General features: G+C 50.6%; 1 protein-coding gene across 1 annotated transcript in view; it reads left to right on the top strand.

Annotated features, from left to right (window-relative positions):
- Nucleotides 1–14,948: 14,948 nt before the first annotated feature.
- The window catches only part of ARHGEF19 (Rho guanine nucleotide exchange factor 19), a 66,617-nt gene continuing 66,251 nt past the window's right edge, over nt 14,949–15,314 (top strand). The window contains exon 1 of the mRNA XM_077456296.1: nt 14,949–15,164. Within this exon, the coding sequence (XP_077312422.1) occupies nt 15,160–15,164 (5 nt within the window). The 5' untranslated portion in view covers nt 14,949–15,159. The remainder of the gene's footprint in view (nt 15,165–15,314) is intronic.

Below are 15,314 nucleotides of genomic sequence, written 5' to 3'. Positions count from 1 at the left end.
AGATTCCTCCCAACAACAACTGACCACCCCTCCAGCAACAATAGATCCCCACCAGCAGTAATAGACCTTCCCAACAACAATAGACCCCCTGCAATAAAATACTCCCCAGCATCAATAGACCCATCTTTCAAAAGTAGATTCCTCCCACCAACAACTCCCCCTCTCCCGCAACTATAAATGCCACCAGTAACAATAGACCCCCTACAACAAAATACCCCCCCCCAGCAACAATAAATCCACACCAGCAATAATAGCCCTTCACAGCAACAATAGACCCCCTGCAGAAAAATACTCCCCCATCATCATTATACTCCCTTCCGCATCAGTAGATTCCTCCCAAAAACTGACCCTCTCCAAGACAATAGAACCTCCCCAGCAACAATAGACCCCCCTCCAAACAATAGATCTACCCCTGCAACAATAGATCCGCCAGCAACAATAGACCCCCCCCCCCCTCCACCGAACTCCTTGCCATTACATACATTCATTGTTGGAGGTGCTGACCCCCCTGTGATCCCGCTGCAGGAAGCCCTGATGATTATTCTCAGCCTTCCAAGTCATCAGTGATGAGAGGAACCACAACTCCCAGTATCCTGTGTAGCCGTCCATACTGGGAGTTGTAATCCCTCCAGGTCTGGGGTTGATGTGGATCTGAAGTTTATTTTTCTTTAGGTAAGATGGATACAAATTTAAAGTACTTTTGTTTCATGGATACCCAATGAACTCACAAAGAGTGATAACCAGCAGAGACCACCCAGCCAAACACAGGCTGGGAAGAGAAATAACTGATACAATTGTGCCCCTGAACATTGGAGCCCCGGGCCTCTGCCTAGTGTGCCTCATGTATACAATGTAACATTTCTTGGTATAAAGCTGCAGGAATACAATGTAATATATTTCTGTATACTTTGTTCTTCTCTGTGGCCCGGGTAAGAGGATTGCACAACGTCTGCAGACGGCTGCGTTGTCCCCTGAACACGGCGCTGACCTCAGGAACTCTCCCCGTTGTCAGATGTTGTGATTGCAAAATTTGTACCCATGCAAGCAATTCAATTCTCAGCTATAGCCGACGCCCAGGAACCCCCCGCAGCCAGATACAACCTGCGGCCATACGTGAAACTAATCCAACCCCTCCCCCCAACACATTCCACCGACTCTCCACTGTGAGCAGAAATATCAGACTTTACCCCGATATATCTATATACTGTACAATATATCTCTAGATGGAATATACCAATAATCTGATACCGGTGACATCACTGAGAATGCAGCCTATCCAATCACTAGAGAGCGGTGACATCACTGAGAATGCAGCCTATCCAATCACTAGAGAGCGGTGACATCACTGAGAATGCAGCCTATCCAATCACTAGAGAGCGATGACATCACTGAGAATGCAGCCTATCCAATCACTAGAGAGCGGTGACATCACTGAGAATGCAGCCTATCCAATCACTAGAGAGCGGTGACATCACTGAGAATGCAGCCTATCCAATCACTAGAGAGCGGTGACATCACTGAGAATGCAGCCTATCCCTTCACTAGAGAGAGGTGACATCACTGATAATGGAGCCTATCCAATCACTAGAGAGCGGTGACATCCCTGAGAATGCAGCCTATCCATTCACTAGAGAGCGATGACATCACTGAGAATGCAGCCTATCCAATCACTAGCGAGCGGTGACATCACTGAGAATGCAGCCTATCCAATCACTAGAGAGCGGTGACATCACTGAGAATGCAGCCTATCCAATCACTAGAGAGTGGTGACATCCCTGAGAATGCAGCCTATCCAATCACTAGAGAGCGGTGACATCACTGAGAATGCAGCCTATCCATTCACTAGAGAGCGATGACATCACTGAGAATGCAGCCTATCCAATCACTAGAGAGCGGTGACATCACTGAGAATGCAGCCTATCCAATCACTAGAGAGTGGTGACATCCCTGAGAATGCAGCCTATCCAATCACTAGAGAGCGGTGACATCACTGAGAATGCAGCCTATCCAATCACTAGAGAGTGGTGACATCCCTGAGAATGCAGCCTATCCAATCACTAGAGAGCGGTGACATCACTGAGAATGCAGCCTATCCAATCACTAGAGAGTGGTGACATCCCTGAGAATGCAGCCTATCCATTCACTAGAGAGCAGTGACATCACTGAGAATGCAGCCTATCCAATCACTAGAGAGCGATGACATCACTGAGAATGCAGCCTATCCATTCACTAGAGAGCGATGACATCACTGAGAATGCAGCCTATCCAATCACTAGAGAGTGGTGACATCCCTGAGAATGCAGCCTATCCAATCACTAGAGAGTGGTGACATCCCTGAGAATGCAGCCTATCCAATCACTAGAGAGCGGTGACATCACTAAGAATGCAGCCTATCCAATCACTAGAGAGTGGTGACATCACTGAGAATGCGGCCTATCCATTCACTAGAGAGCGGTGACATCAGAGAATGCAGCCTATCCATTCACTAGAGAGCGGTGACATCAGAGAATGCAGCCTGTCCATTCACTAGAGAGCGGTGACGTCACTGAGAATGCAGCCTATCCAATCACTAGAGAGCGGTGATGTCACTGAGAATGCAGCCTATCCAATCACTAGAGAGAGGTGACATCAGAGAATGCAGCCTATCAATTCACTAGAGAGCGGTGAGATCACTGAGAATGCAGCCTATCCAATCACTAGAGAGCGGTGACATTACTGAGAAAGCAGCCTATCCAATCACTAGAGAGCGGTGACATCACTGAGAATGCAGCCTATCCATTCACTAGAGAGCGATGACATCACTGAGAATGCAGCCTATCCAATCACTAGAGAGTGGTGACATCACTGATAATGGAGCCTATCCAATCACTAGAGAGCGATGACATCACTGAGAAATTAGCCTATCCAATCACTAGAGAGCGGTGACATCACTGAGAATGCAGCCTATCCAATCACTAGAGAGCGGTGACATCACTGAGAAATTAGCCTATCCAATCACTAGAGAGCGGTGACATCACTGAGAATGCAGCCTATCCAATCACTAGAGAGCGGTGACATCACTGAGAATGCAGCCTATCCATTCACTAGAGAGCGGTGACATCACTGAGAATGCAGCCTATCCAATCACTAGAGAGCGGTGACGTCACTGAGAATGCAGCCTATCCATTCACTAGAGAGCGGTGACATCACTGAGAATGCAGCCTATCCAATCACTAGAGAGCGGAGACATCACTGAGAATGCAGCCTATCCATTCACTAGAGAGCGGTGACGTCACTGAGAATGGAGCCTATCCAATCACTAGAGAGCGGAGACATCACTGAGAAATTAGCCTATCCAATCACTAGAGAGCGGTGACGTCACTGAGAATGCAGCCTATCCAATCACTAGAGAGCGGAGACATCACTGAGAATGCAGCCTATCCATTCACTAGAGAGCGGTGACATCACTGAGAATGCAGCCTATCCATTCACTAGAGAGCGGTGACATCACTGAGAATGCAGCCTATCCAATCACTAGAGAGCGGAGACATCACTGAGAATGCAGCCTATCCATTCACTAGAGAGCGGTGACATCACTGAGAATGCAGCCTATCCATTCACTAGAGAGCGGTGACGTCACTGAGAATGGAGCCTATCCAATTACTAGAGAGAGGTGACATCACTGAGAATGCAGCCTATCCAATCACTAGAGAGCGGTGACATCACTGATAATGGAGCCTATCCAATCACTAGAGAGCGGTGACATCACTGAGAAATGAGCCTATCCAATCACTAGAGAGTGATGACATCACTGAGAATGCAGCCTATCCAATCACTAGAGAGCGGTGACATCACTGAGAATGCAGCCTATCCAATCACTAGAGAGCGGTGACATCACTGAGAATGCAGCCTATCCAATCACTAGAGAGCGGTGACATCACTGAGAATGCAGCCTATCCAATCACTAGAGAGAGGTGACATCACTGAGAATGCAGCCTATCCAATCACTAGAGAGCGGTGACATCACTGAGAATGCGGCCTATCCAATCACTAGAGAGCGGTGACATCCCTGAGAATGCAGCCTATCCAATCACTAGAGAGCGGTGACATCACTGAGAATGCAGCCTATCCAATCACTAGAGAGCGGTGACATCACTGAGAATGCAGCCTATCCAATCACTAGAGAGGAGTGACATCACTGAGAATGCAGCCTATCCAATCACTAGAGAGCGGTGACATCACTGATAATGGAGCCTATCCAATCACTAGAGAGCGGTGACATCACTGATAATGCAGGCCTATCCAATCACTAGAGAGCGGTGACATCACTGAGAAATGAGCCTATCCAATCACTAGAGAGTGATGACATCACTGAGAATGCCAGCCTATCCAATCACTAGAGAGAGGTGACATCACTGAGAATGCAGCCTATCCAATCACTAGAGAGCGGTGACATCACTGAGAAATTAGCCTATCCAATCACTAGAGAGTGATGACATCACTGAGAATGCAGCCTATCCATTCACTAGAGAGCGGTGACATCACTGAGAATGCAGCCTATCCAATCACTAGAGAGCGGTGACATCACTGAGAATGCAGCCTATCATTCACTAGAGAGCGGTGACATCACTGAGAATGCAGCCTATCCAATCACTAGAGAGGCGGTGACATCACTAAGAATGCAGCCTATCCAATCACTAGAGAGCGGTGACATCACTGAGAATGCAGCCTATCCAATCACTAGAGAGCGGTGACATCACAGCCCTCTATATACCTCTATATAATGCTTTCCCTGTGGTTGTGTCTGAGCCCTCAGGTCACATCCTGGCATTCATTGTCCACGGTGGGCGGAGCGGCTGGCGGATTTGTAACGGTCGCGGGAATAAGACGTTGCGGTAATCCTCGGCCCCTCTGACACGAGTTATCCTGACACCCTGTCACACATTCTGGCCAATTTACGGCTTTTGATCTTGATGCGGGCTGTATGGACAAGTTGGCACAAAACAGGCTGTGACAGGGCCCCCGGGGCCCACGCTCCCCCCTCCCCCAGGAGATGTCATCCTGTCTGGTGGAGCTCTGTAATCAGAGGAAATGATGTGTACAGTCTACAACTATAGAGGAGGTAGTGGGTACAAAGCCTGGACCCCCAGAGATGGCGGTACCTCCAGTCCAATAGGGAGAAGCGACAATCCATCAACAGAATTCAATCGTAAAAACATCTCCCACAACGCAGGCTGGGAAGGGCTGGGGACGGCGCATGGTGGAAAATCTCAGATTCGGTTGCATGTAAAAGCATTGATGCGTTCCTTTCCAGGCCGTGCAATCACATCACATGCTTTAAAATTCCGGAATGCTGTTGGGGTCCCGGCGTGCAATTCAATTTCCTACGCTGCGATTGTGAAACACATCACAAGAACGCTCACATCTGTTTTGGATGTCCTCGCAGCCCCCCCCCCGAGTGGATGCAATCGCATTAACCGATTGCACAGACTGCGCTCCAGAGAGTGCGTTGCTTCGAATCCCTACCACTCCTATAAAGGTGGCCATACACATATCAATCGGATTATACAACCGATCGTTCCATGCAACTAAAATAAAAATCACAAAATCAAAGATCCGCCATCCGATTGATTCAAACTGCAAAGGCGATCGGTTGTGGTGGAATGTTGATTGTTTCTGATTGATCGATCAAATATCTGTGTACTTTGCGAGAATTCATCAGAATTCAGATCAATGAAGTGATTGTTTTTTAGAGATCAGTTACATTTTAGATACATTGTATTTTTGTTTTAGGTAACATTTTTATTATGTTTTTACAATGTAGAGTCTCAGGTTTGTAACACAGAATTCTAAGCGATTGTTTACAGAATCCGGAATGTTGTCATCAGGAGGTGATATTAGGAGCAAAGTTTATATAGTCAATGTTCACGAACCTGCGACTCAGGCGCTGGGATCACACCGACTATTATATTACTAACATTACATCGAGATATCGTCACCCTCATGATGATATATTGTCTGTTCCATTGGCCCTTTCACATCGATGTGCTTAAAAATGCGGAGTGCGTTTTTCCCCCGCTCCCTCTCTCCCTCCTTTCTCTCACTCCCTCTCCCTCTCTCTTTCCCCTCACTCCCCCTCTCTCATCCCCCTCTCTCTCTCCACCCTGCTCCCTCTCTCTCTCATCCCCTCTTTCTCTCTCTTCTCCCTCCAGCTCCTCTCTCTCTCCCCTCTCTCTCTCCCCTCTCCCCTCTCTCCCCTGCTCCCTCTCTCTTCCCCCTCTCTCCCCCCTGCCTCCCCTCTCTCTCTCCCTCTCTCCCCCTGCTCCCCTCTCTCATCCCCTCTTTCTCTCTCTCTCTCTCTTCCCTCCAGCTCCTCTCTCTCTCCCCTCTCTCTCTCCCCCCCTTTCCCTCCCCCCCACTTCCTCTCCCTGCTCCCCCCTCTCTTTGCCCCTCTCTTCCCCCTGCTCCCCTCTCTCTCTCCCCTCTCTTCCCCTGCTCCCTCTCTCTTCCCTCTCTCTCTCCCCACTGCTCCCTCTCTCTCTCCCCTCTCTCCCCTGCTCCCTCTCTCTCCCCTCTCTCCTCTCTCCCCCCTGCTCCCTCTCTCTTCCCCTCTCTCACCCCCCTGCTCCCCTCTCTCTCTCCCCCTCTCCCCCTGCTCCCTCTCTCTTACCCCTCTCTCCCTCCTCCCTCTCTCCCTCTGCTCCCTCTCTCCTCCTCCCTCTCTCCCCTGCTCCCTCCTCTCTTCCCCCTCTCTCCCCTGCTCCCTCTCTCTCTCCCGCACTCTCTCCCCTGTCTCTTTCCTCATGCTCCCTCTCTCTCTCCCCCTGCTCCCTCTCTCTTACCCCTCTCTCCCTCCTCCCTCTCTCCCTCCTGCTCCCTCTCTCTTCCTCCCTCTCTCCCCCTGCTCCCTCTCTCTTCCCCCCTCTCTCCCCCTGCTCCCTCTCCTCCCTCTCTCTCTCCCCTGTCTCTTTCCCTCATGCTCCCTCTCTCTCTCCCCTGCTCCCCTCTCTCTCCCCCCTCTCTCCCCAGCTCCCTCTCTCTTAACCCCCTCTCCACCCCTCTCCCTCTCTCTCTCCCTCTTTCTCCCTCTCTCTCTCCCTCCCCTCTCTCCCCCCTGCTCCCTCCCCTCTCTCCCCCCTGCTCCCTCTCTCTCTCCCCATTCCCCCTCTCTCCCCATGCTCCGCCTCTCTTCCCCCTCTCCCCTCTTTCCCCCTGCTCCTCTCTCTTCCCCCCTCTCTCCCCCCTGTTCTCTCTCTCTCTCCCCTCTCCCTCCTCTCTCTTTCCCTCCCCTGCTCCCTTCTCTCCCCCTCTCTCCCCCCACTCTCCCCTGCTCCCCTCTCTCTCCCTCTCTCTCCCCCCTCTCCCTCCCCCCACTTCCTCTCCCTCCTCTCTCTCTCCCCTCTCTCCCCCTGCTCCCTCTCTCTTCCCCTCTCTCTCCCCCTGCTCCCCCTCTCTCTCTCCCCTCTTCCCCTGTCCCTCTCTCTTCCCCCTCTCTCCCCGCTCCCTCTCTCTTCCCCCCCTCTCTCTTCCCCCCTCTCTCCCCCTGCTCCCTCTCTTCCCTCTCTCTCCCCCTGCTCCCTCTCTCTCTCCCCTGTCTCTTTCCCTCCTGCTCCCTCTCTCTCTCCCCCTGCTCCCTCTCTCCCCCCCTCTCTCCCCACTCTTCTCTCTTAACCCCCTCTCCACCCCACTCCCTCTCTCTCTCCCCTCTTTCCTCCTCTCTCTCTCCCTCCCCTCTCTCCCCCTGCTCCCTCCCCTCTCCTCCCCCCTGCTCCCTCTCTCTCTCCCCCTCTCTCCCCATGCTCCGCCTCTCTTCCCCCTCTCCCCTCTTTCCCCCCCAGCTCCCTCTCTCTTCCCCCTCTCTCCCCCTGTTCTCTCTCTCTCTCCCCTCTCTCCTCCTCTCTCTTTCCCTCCCCCTGCTCCCTCTCTCTCTCCCCCTCTCTCCCCCACTCCCTCCCCCCTGCTCCCTCTCTCTCTCCCCCTCTCTCTCTCCCTCCCATGGAGCCATTGTGTTCTCCAGCAGGGGGGGTCGGAGGAAGCCGGGGAAGACACAGTGAATATTACTAGCAGCTATAACAGCCACTGGCAATAATCACATGTAAAATCCAGCAGGCTGGTTGTACCAAAGTTGATCAATTAACTTGGTACATTCAGCCTTCCCATACACGGTTCGAATCTCGGCCAGTTCCTGCTGAAGGAATTTGAGATTTGGACTGTCTATGGCCGGATTTCTAGAAAAGACCCTTGTCCTCATCAACATGGGAGTTCACCCCTCCCCCAATTTTCTTTAGGAGCCTCATTGGGGGGCTTTGGTAAAATAACAGGGGTCTAAACAGACCCTTGATGTCTCACTTTTGAAACAGAGAAAGGGACTGAGGACAAAGAGTCCCCAATCCTTTTCTCTGCAGCCAAGCAGGCAGCAGGGGGGGGGGGGGGGGAATCTGCGCAGCATATCGTGACTAGGGTGTGCCCAAGCACACCTGGCACACCCTGTGCACACGCCTATGCAGCCCACCCTTCTTTTCTATACGTTTCAGTTCCAAGGACACCCATTGTGCTGGGGGAGGGCAGTAAGACCATTGACATTCTTTACAAAAGGGTTGACTGCACCACACATCCCTAGACCCAGCACCCCCAAAACGCAGGAGAGTCGTCCTTTGTGTTTTTTTTAGGAAGGACAACTGCTATGGGGCACAGTAAAGCAAGAGGGCCAAGGACAGACACAGGGAGGTACACCCATTTTCAGTGGGGGGAGGGGGGAGGCAGTTCTGGATCCTTGCCCTGGATGCTGGAGGACCCTGTCCCGGTACTGCCTCAAAGTAAGGGGAAATGTATTTTCCAATGGGAAACCAGAGCAGGTGTCCCCCACTGTAAGATTTCTCCCGCTTTCCTGTTCTGGTGACAACTGTAACATTTAGGGTTATTATATTACTTCCTGTCTTTGAAACAATAAAGTTTTATTTGTATTCAAAATTAGCAGATGTACAATCACACTAACATTTGTACATGAGGTTTCAGAACGCGGCGACGGACAACAACGCGTACGACGGGACTATAAAAAGGGCCGGTGGCCAATAGCTTTCGTCTCGTAATTTATTCTGAGCACGCGCGGCACTTTGTGCGTCGGGAACGGTCTACCCACGATGAGAAATTTAAATGATCGGATTTTGTTGTCGGAAAAATTTTAGATCCGGATCTCAAACTTTGCGTGTGGGAATTTCCAGACGGAGCCCGCGCACGATCGGGAAATTTCCGACAACGCGGTCCGGTCGCACATTTTGCGCCGGAACGTCCGACCGCGTGTACGGGGCATTAGTATTTTCTAGCGGGGACACGGACACCAACCTGAGCATTATTAAAAAATAAAAATAAAAAAAAAAGTTTCGGATTTGGATACACTTTAAAAAATATTGTAGAAGGGATGATATGTAACTTTGTAACGATGATTATATTGTGACGGACAGGTAACTTCCTGTCTTTCAGGAATACTGTTGTTACTTGTGAGCCTCACATAGACCATCAGGCGGTACATAGATGGGAAGATTTCCACCCACACCGGGGAAGGCCATTAGAAGAGTTTTCGGTGGTGGTCCTTTAAATAAGAGCACGCTATATTGGGGGGGGGGGGGGGGGAGCGTCTGGATGTGGGAACAAACTCGCAGCCCTGCACAAGGTACAATCACACCGTGTGCCGCGTACAAGTCTCTGCGAAGTCCCCGTGACAGGTGCTGCTTTCCGCGTCCCACATGTGACCCCTCCGGGGCGCATACTTTCCACCATCATAATAAGACACCGACTCTTGGAATATAAATTCAGCGTTCAGCGAGACTGGAGGCGTTAATAAGAGACGCGACATCTTCTCCATCTCCGGAACAGAATTCGCACCGACGCTTTGCCAAAATCCACTCTCCTTTTTTGTTTTTTTGTTTTTCTGACGGATTCAGAGAAGTTTTCTCCTCTGGAACAGAGCACCGGCGTCACACGGCGCAAATCTGCGCCATGCGGGGCAAATCTGCGTCACACGGGGCAAATCTGCGCCACGCAGCACGATTAAAGTATGAGGCGCCGGCGGTCACTGGGGACCCCATCAGTGAGGATCACTTCATCACAATTATATCATTATATTATTATATTATTATAACGCCTCGCTGTGTTTACAAACAATCCGCTACAATTCTCAATGACGGAAATGTTTCTTTAGATTTGGAAAAATATTTATTCGAAAATCTTCAGTTTACTAAATCTCTAAATTATAGAGATGAATGTACTGACAGAAATAACCCAGAACACAGAAAAAGTGCCCCATGTACCCCATGACCTGTCCGAGGTAACCCCCCACAACCCTTCTAAATACTGCACCCCCACAACCCATCAGAAGTACCCCACAACTCATCACAAGTGCCCAATGTGTCCCATGTACCCCATGACCTGTCCGAGGTAACCCCCCACAACCCTTCTAAATACTGCACCCCCACAACCCATCATTAGTACCCCACAACCCATCACAAGTACACCGCTACTCATCACAAGTACCCCACAACCCATCACAAGTACCCCACAACCCATCACAAGTGCCCAATGTGTCCCATGTACCCCATGACCTGTCCGAGGTAACCCCCCACAACCCTTCTAAATACTGCACCCCCACAACCCATCATTAGTACCCCACAACCCATCACAAGTACACCGCTACTCATCACTAGTACCCCACAACCCATCAGAAGTACCCCACAACTCATCACAAGTGCCCAATGTGTCCTATGTACCCCATGACCTGTCGAGGTAACCCCCACAACCCTTCTAAATACTGTACCCCCACAACTCATCACAAGTACACTGTCACGCATCACAAGTGACCTACAACTCATCAAAGTGCCCAATGTGTCCCATGACCTGTCCGAGGTAACCCCTCACAACCCTTCTAAATACTGTACCCCCACAACCCATCATTAGTACACCGCTACTCATCACAAGTACACCGCTACTCATCACAAGTACCCCACAACTCATCACTACTACCCCACAAACCATCACAAGTATACTGCTACTCATCACTAGTACCCCACAACCCATCAGAAGTACACCACAACCCATCACAAGTACACTGCTACTCATCACAAGTACCCCACAACTCATCACTACTACCCCACAACCCATCACAAGTACACTGCTACTCATCACTAGTACCCCACAACCCATCAGAAGTACACCACAACCCATCACAAGTACACCGCTACTCATCACAAGTACCTCACAACCCATCACTACTACCCCACAACTCATCACTACTACCCCACAACTCATCACTACTACCCCACAACCCATCACAAGTACACCGCTACTCATCACAAGTACCCCACAACTCATCACAAGTGCTCAATGTGTCTGATGTACTCCATGACTTGTCTGAGGTAACTCCCACAACCCTTCTAAATACTCCAACAACCCATTACTACTAGTACCCCACAACCCATCACAAGTACGCCGCTACTCATCACAAGTAACCCACAACTCATCACAAGTGCCCAATGTGTCCCATGTACCCCATGACCTGTCCGAGGTAACCCCCACAACCCTTCTAAATACCCCCATAACCCATCACTAGTACCCCAGAACCCATCACAAGTACGCCTCTACTCATCACAAGTGCCCAATGTGTCTGATGTACTCCATGACTTGTCTGAGGTAACTCCCACAACCCTTCTAAATACTCCAACAACCCATTACTACTAGTACCCCACAACCCATCACAAGTACACCGCTACTCATCACAAGTAACCCACAACTCATCACAAGTGCCCAATGTGTCCCATGTACCCCATGACTTGTCCGAAGTAACTCCCCCTTAACCCTTCTAAATACCCCCACACCCCATCACAGGTACCCCACAACCCATCATAAGTATACCGCCACTCATCACAAGTGCCCCACAACTCATCACAAGTGCCCAATGGGCTGTTCCAGGTAACCCCCACAACCCTTCTAAATACCTCCATAGCCCATCACAGGTATACCGCCACTTATCACAACTGACCTACAACTCAACACAAGTACCCAATGTGCTGTTCCAGATTACCCCCACCACCCTTCTAAATACCTCCATAGCCCATCACAACTACCCCACAACCCTTTATAAGCATCTCACAGCCCATTACAAACACTTAACTGGTCAAACATACTCAACAACCCATCACAAGTATTCAACATGTCACAAGTATCCCACTACCCATCACAAATCCCCCACAACCCAACACAACTACCCCACAACCCATCACAAATACCTCACAACCCATCAAAAAGATCCCACAACCCATCACAAATACCTCACAACCCATCAAAAGTACCCCACAACCCATCACAACTACCCCACATCCTTTCATAGACACTCCACACCCCAACACAAGAACCCACACAACCCTTCATAAGCACTCCCCAACCCATCACAATAACCCTGTACCCCATTCCAAATACCCCACAACCCATCACAAATACCTCACAACCCATCAAAAGTACCCCACAACCCATCACAACTACCCCACATCCTTTCATAGACACTCCACACCCCAACACAAGAACCCACACAACCCTTCATAAGCATTCCACAACCCATCACAATAACCCTGTACCCCATTTCAAATACCCCACAACCCATCACAAATACCCCACAACCCATCACAAGTACCCCACAACCCATCACAAATACCCCACAACTCATCACAAATACCTCACAAGCCATTACAAATATCCAGTATGCCACAAAAACACACACAACCCTTCATAAGCACCTCTTAGCCCATCACGACCTACTCCACAACCCTTCCTAAATACTCCACAACCCTTCCTAAATACTCCACAACCCATCAAAAGCATCAAACTTCTCAAAAGTACTCAACAGCCTATCACAAGTACCCCAGAACCCATCATACATACCCGACGTGTCACCAGAACCCCCACAAGTTCTACTGAGGATGTTTGTTAAGTAGTGTGCAGTGAAACAAGCGGTATTATCAGGAGTGAGGTAGAGGTAAGCAGGCATATTATTTTGGGGTATTGTGGAAGTAAGTATTATGAGGTGGGGTAAGTAATCACAGGAGGAGGGAGCAGTTACTGTAAGTAGATATATCACAAGGGAGATATAGTAGAGGTAAGTACTTATATAAGAAGGGAGGTGTATTAGAGGTATGTACTTATATATAAAGTGAGGTGAATGATGCCGCGTACACAGGACCGGACTTTTCGAGGGACTTTCTGAATGAACGGACTTGGCCACACACAATCACACCAAAGTCCAACGGATTCTAACGTGATGACGTACGACTGGACTAGAATAAGGAAGTTCATAGCCAGTAGCCAATAGCTGCCCTCGTGACGATTTTTGTCCGTCGGACCAGCATACACACGAAGGGATTTCTCGGTCGGCGGAGTTCCGGTGGGAAAAGTTAAAACACGTTCTATTTCTAAAGTCCGCCGGATTTTTGGCAAGCAAAGGTCCGATGGAGCCCACACATTATCGAATTGTCCGACGGACTCGTTCTGTTGGACATTTGCTGTCAAAAAGTCCGGTTGTCTGTACAACCGGACTTAGAAGTAGGAAGTAGGGTCTGTGTTGGGTGGTGAAGTAAGTAGTACTATCAGGAAGATGGGTGCAGGAGAGACAGGCAGTGTAGTAGAGGTAAGGGGTGAAGTAGCTATAAATAGTTATACTAGGTGGGAGGTGTAGTAGAGGTAAGTAGTTATATTAGGAGGTGTAGTAGAGGTAAGTAATTATATTAGGAGGTGTAGCAGAGGTAAGTAGTTATATTAGGAGGTGTAGCAGAGGTAAGTAGTTATATTAGGTGGGAGGTGTAGTAGAGGTAAGTAGTTATATTAGGAGTGTAGTAGAGGTAAGTAATTATATTAGGAGGTGTAGCAGAGGTAAGTAGTTATATTAGGAGGTGTAGCAGAGGTAAGTAGTTATATTAGGTGGGAGGTGTAGTAGAGGTAAGTAGTTATATTAGGAGGGAGGTGTAGTAGAGGTAAGTAGTTATATTAGGAGGTGTAGTAGAGGTAAGTAGTTATATTAGGTTAGGTGGATTACAAGTGATGGGGCATTGGCATTTTTACACACTGCAGTCCCTGATATGCCCTATAGGGGGGCGCCTCCATCTTGCAGGGCAGCAGGTGGCATCACTCCAGCACAGGGCACCAAGCACCCCCCTAGTGTCACCTTAGGGTAATTATGGGATGAAACCTCTGTGGGGTGCGAGTTGCCCGGTTGGTGATGGATGGCAGGGCACTGAGTGGGCAGTGGGGGGGGAGGGGTGTGAGTTGCCCGGTTGGTGATTCTGTGGGGGGGTGTGAATTGCCCGGTTGGTGATTCTGTGGGGGGGGGGGGAAGGGTGGCAGTTGCCCGGTTGGTGATGGATGGCAGGGCACTGAGTGGGCAGTGGGGTGGGGGGGGGGGCTCTCTGTTTGCTCACTGAGCCTCTTGTTTGCTGAAATAAAAGCTCCTCAGACTGGTTTCTGGGATTCTCTGGCATCCTGACCCCCCTCTTGCCCCCTCCGCAGAGGCGATGTAACCCTTTCCCTCCCGGGAGGGGGGGCAGCGGACCCCCCAGGCCCCCCTCCACCATCTGGAGACACCCCTGCCTCCCAGATGTGCAAACAGAATCTCCCTGTTATTTTGGAGCTGCCAAACCGGTTATGTGCTGGTGAGCATAGACATGTCTGCAGGGACTGAGGAGGGGGGGGGGCTGGACATGTCAGCACAATACTCCCCCTCCCCCCCATCCCTGTCCCCAGCCAGCACACACATCCCATCTCACTCTGTGCTCTCCACACTCCGGGCGCACACCGAGGTGCACAACAGGTGCCAAGGATGACTTAGAGGGGGTGGGGGGCACTGGGTACCGTCTGGACTGAGATCACAGGATGAGAAGGGGGGTTGGGGACATAGGACAGGGGGACAGGGAGACCGTGGGGGGTGGGGGGCAACGCAAACAAAAAAAAGGGGGGATGAATGTGGAAAAAGTGGATTTACATGGAGAGAGAGATCGGAGGACGCACCTGACGCCAAGGACGGGGCCACCCCGGGGCCGGCGGGGGGCCTGGTGACACCAATCCGGATCTCCGTGCCATGAACCCCCCCCCCCCCCCCGGGATGCCAGGACCCACAAGAGGACGTGACGCCCCCGGACGCTCACAATGAGGTACCGTGACTTCTTCTCTTCCTCCAAACCCGATCGACCCACCGCCACGTCTAACGGACACTTTCCCCCGTTAGATTCCCTTACCCCCCCTAAACCCCCCCTCAACCCCCCTCCCCCTTCTCACTTGTTGATCTGAAACTTCGCCAGGGC

Source organism: Lithobates pipiens, unplaced genomic scaffold (assembly GCF_037356315.1).
Source record: "Lithobates pipiens isolate NorthernLeopardFrog02 unplaced genomic scaffold, aLitPip1_a1.2 Scaffold_27, whole genome shotgun sequence".
In the NCBI taxonomy this organism is placed as follows: domain Eukaryota; kingdom Metazoa; phylum Chordata; class Amphibia; order Anura; family Ranidae; genus Lithobates; species Lithobates pipiens.
Note: the sequence above shows the minus strand (reverse complement) of the source record. Positions and strands in the feature narration are given on the sequence as shown.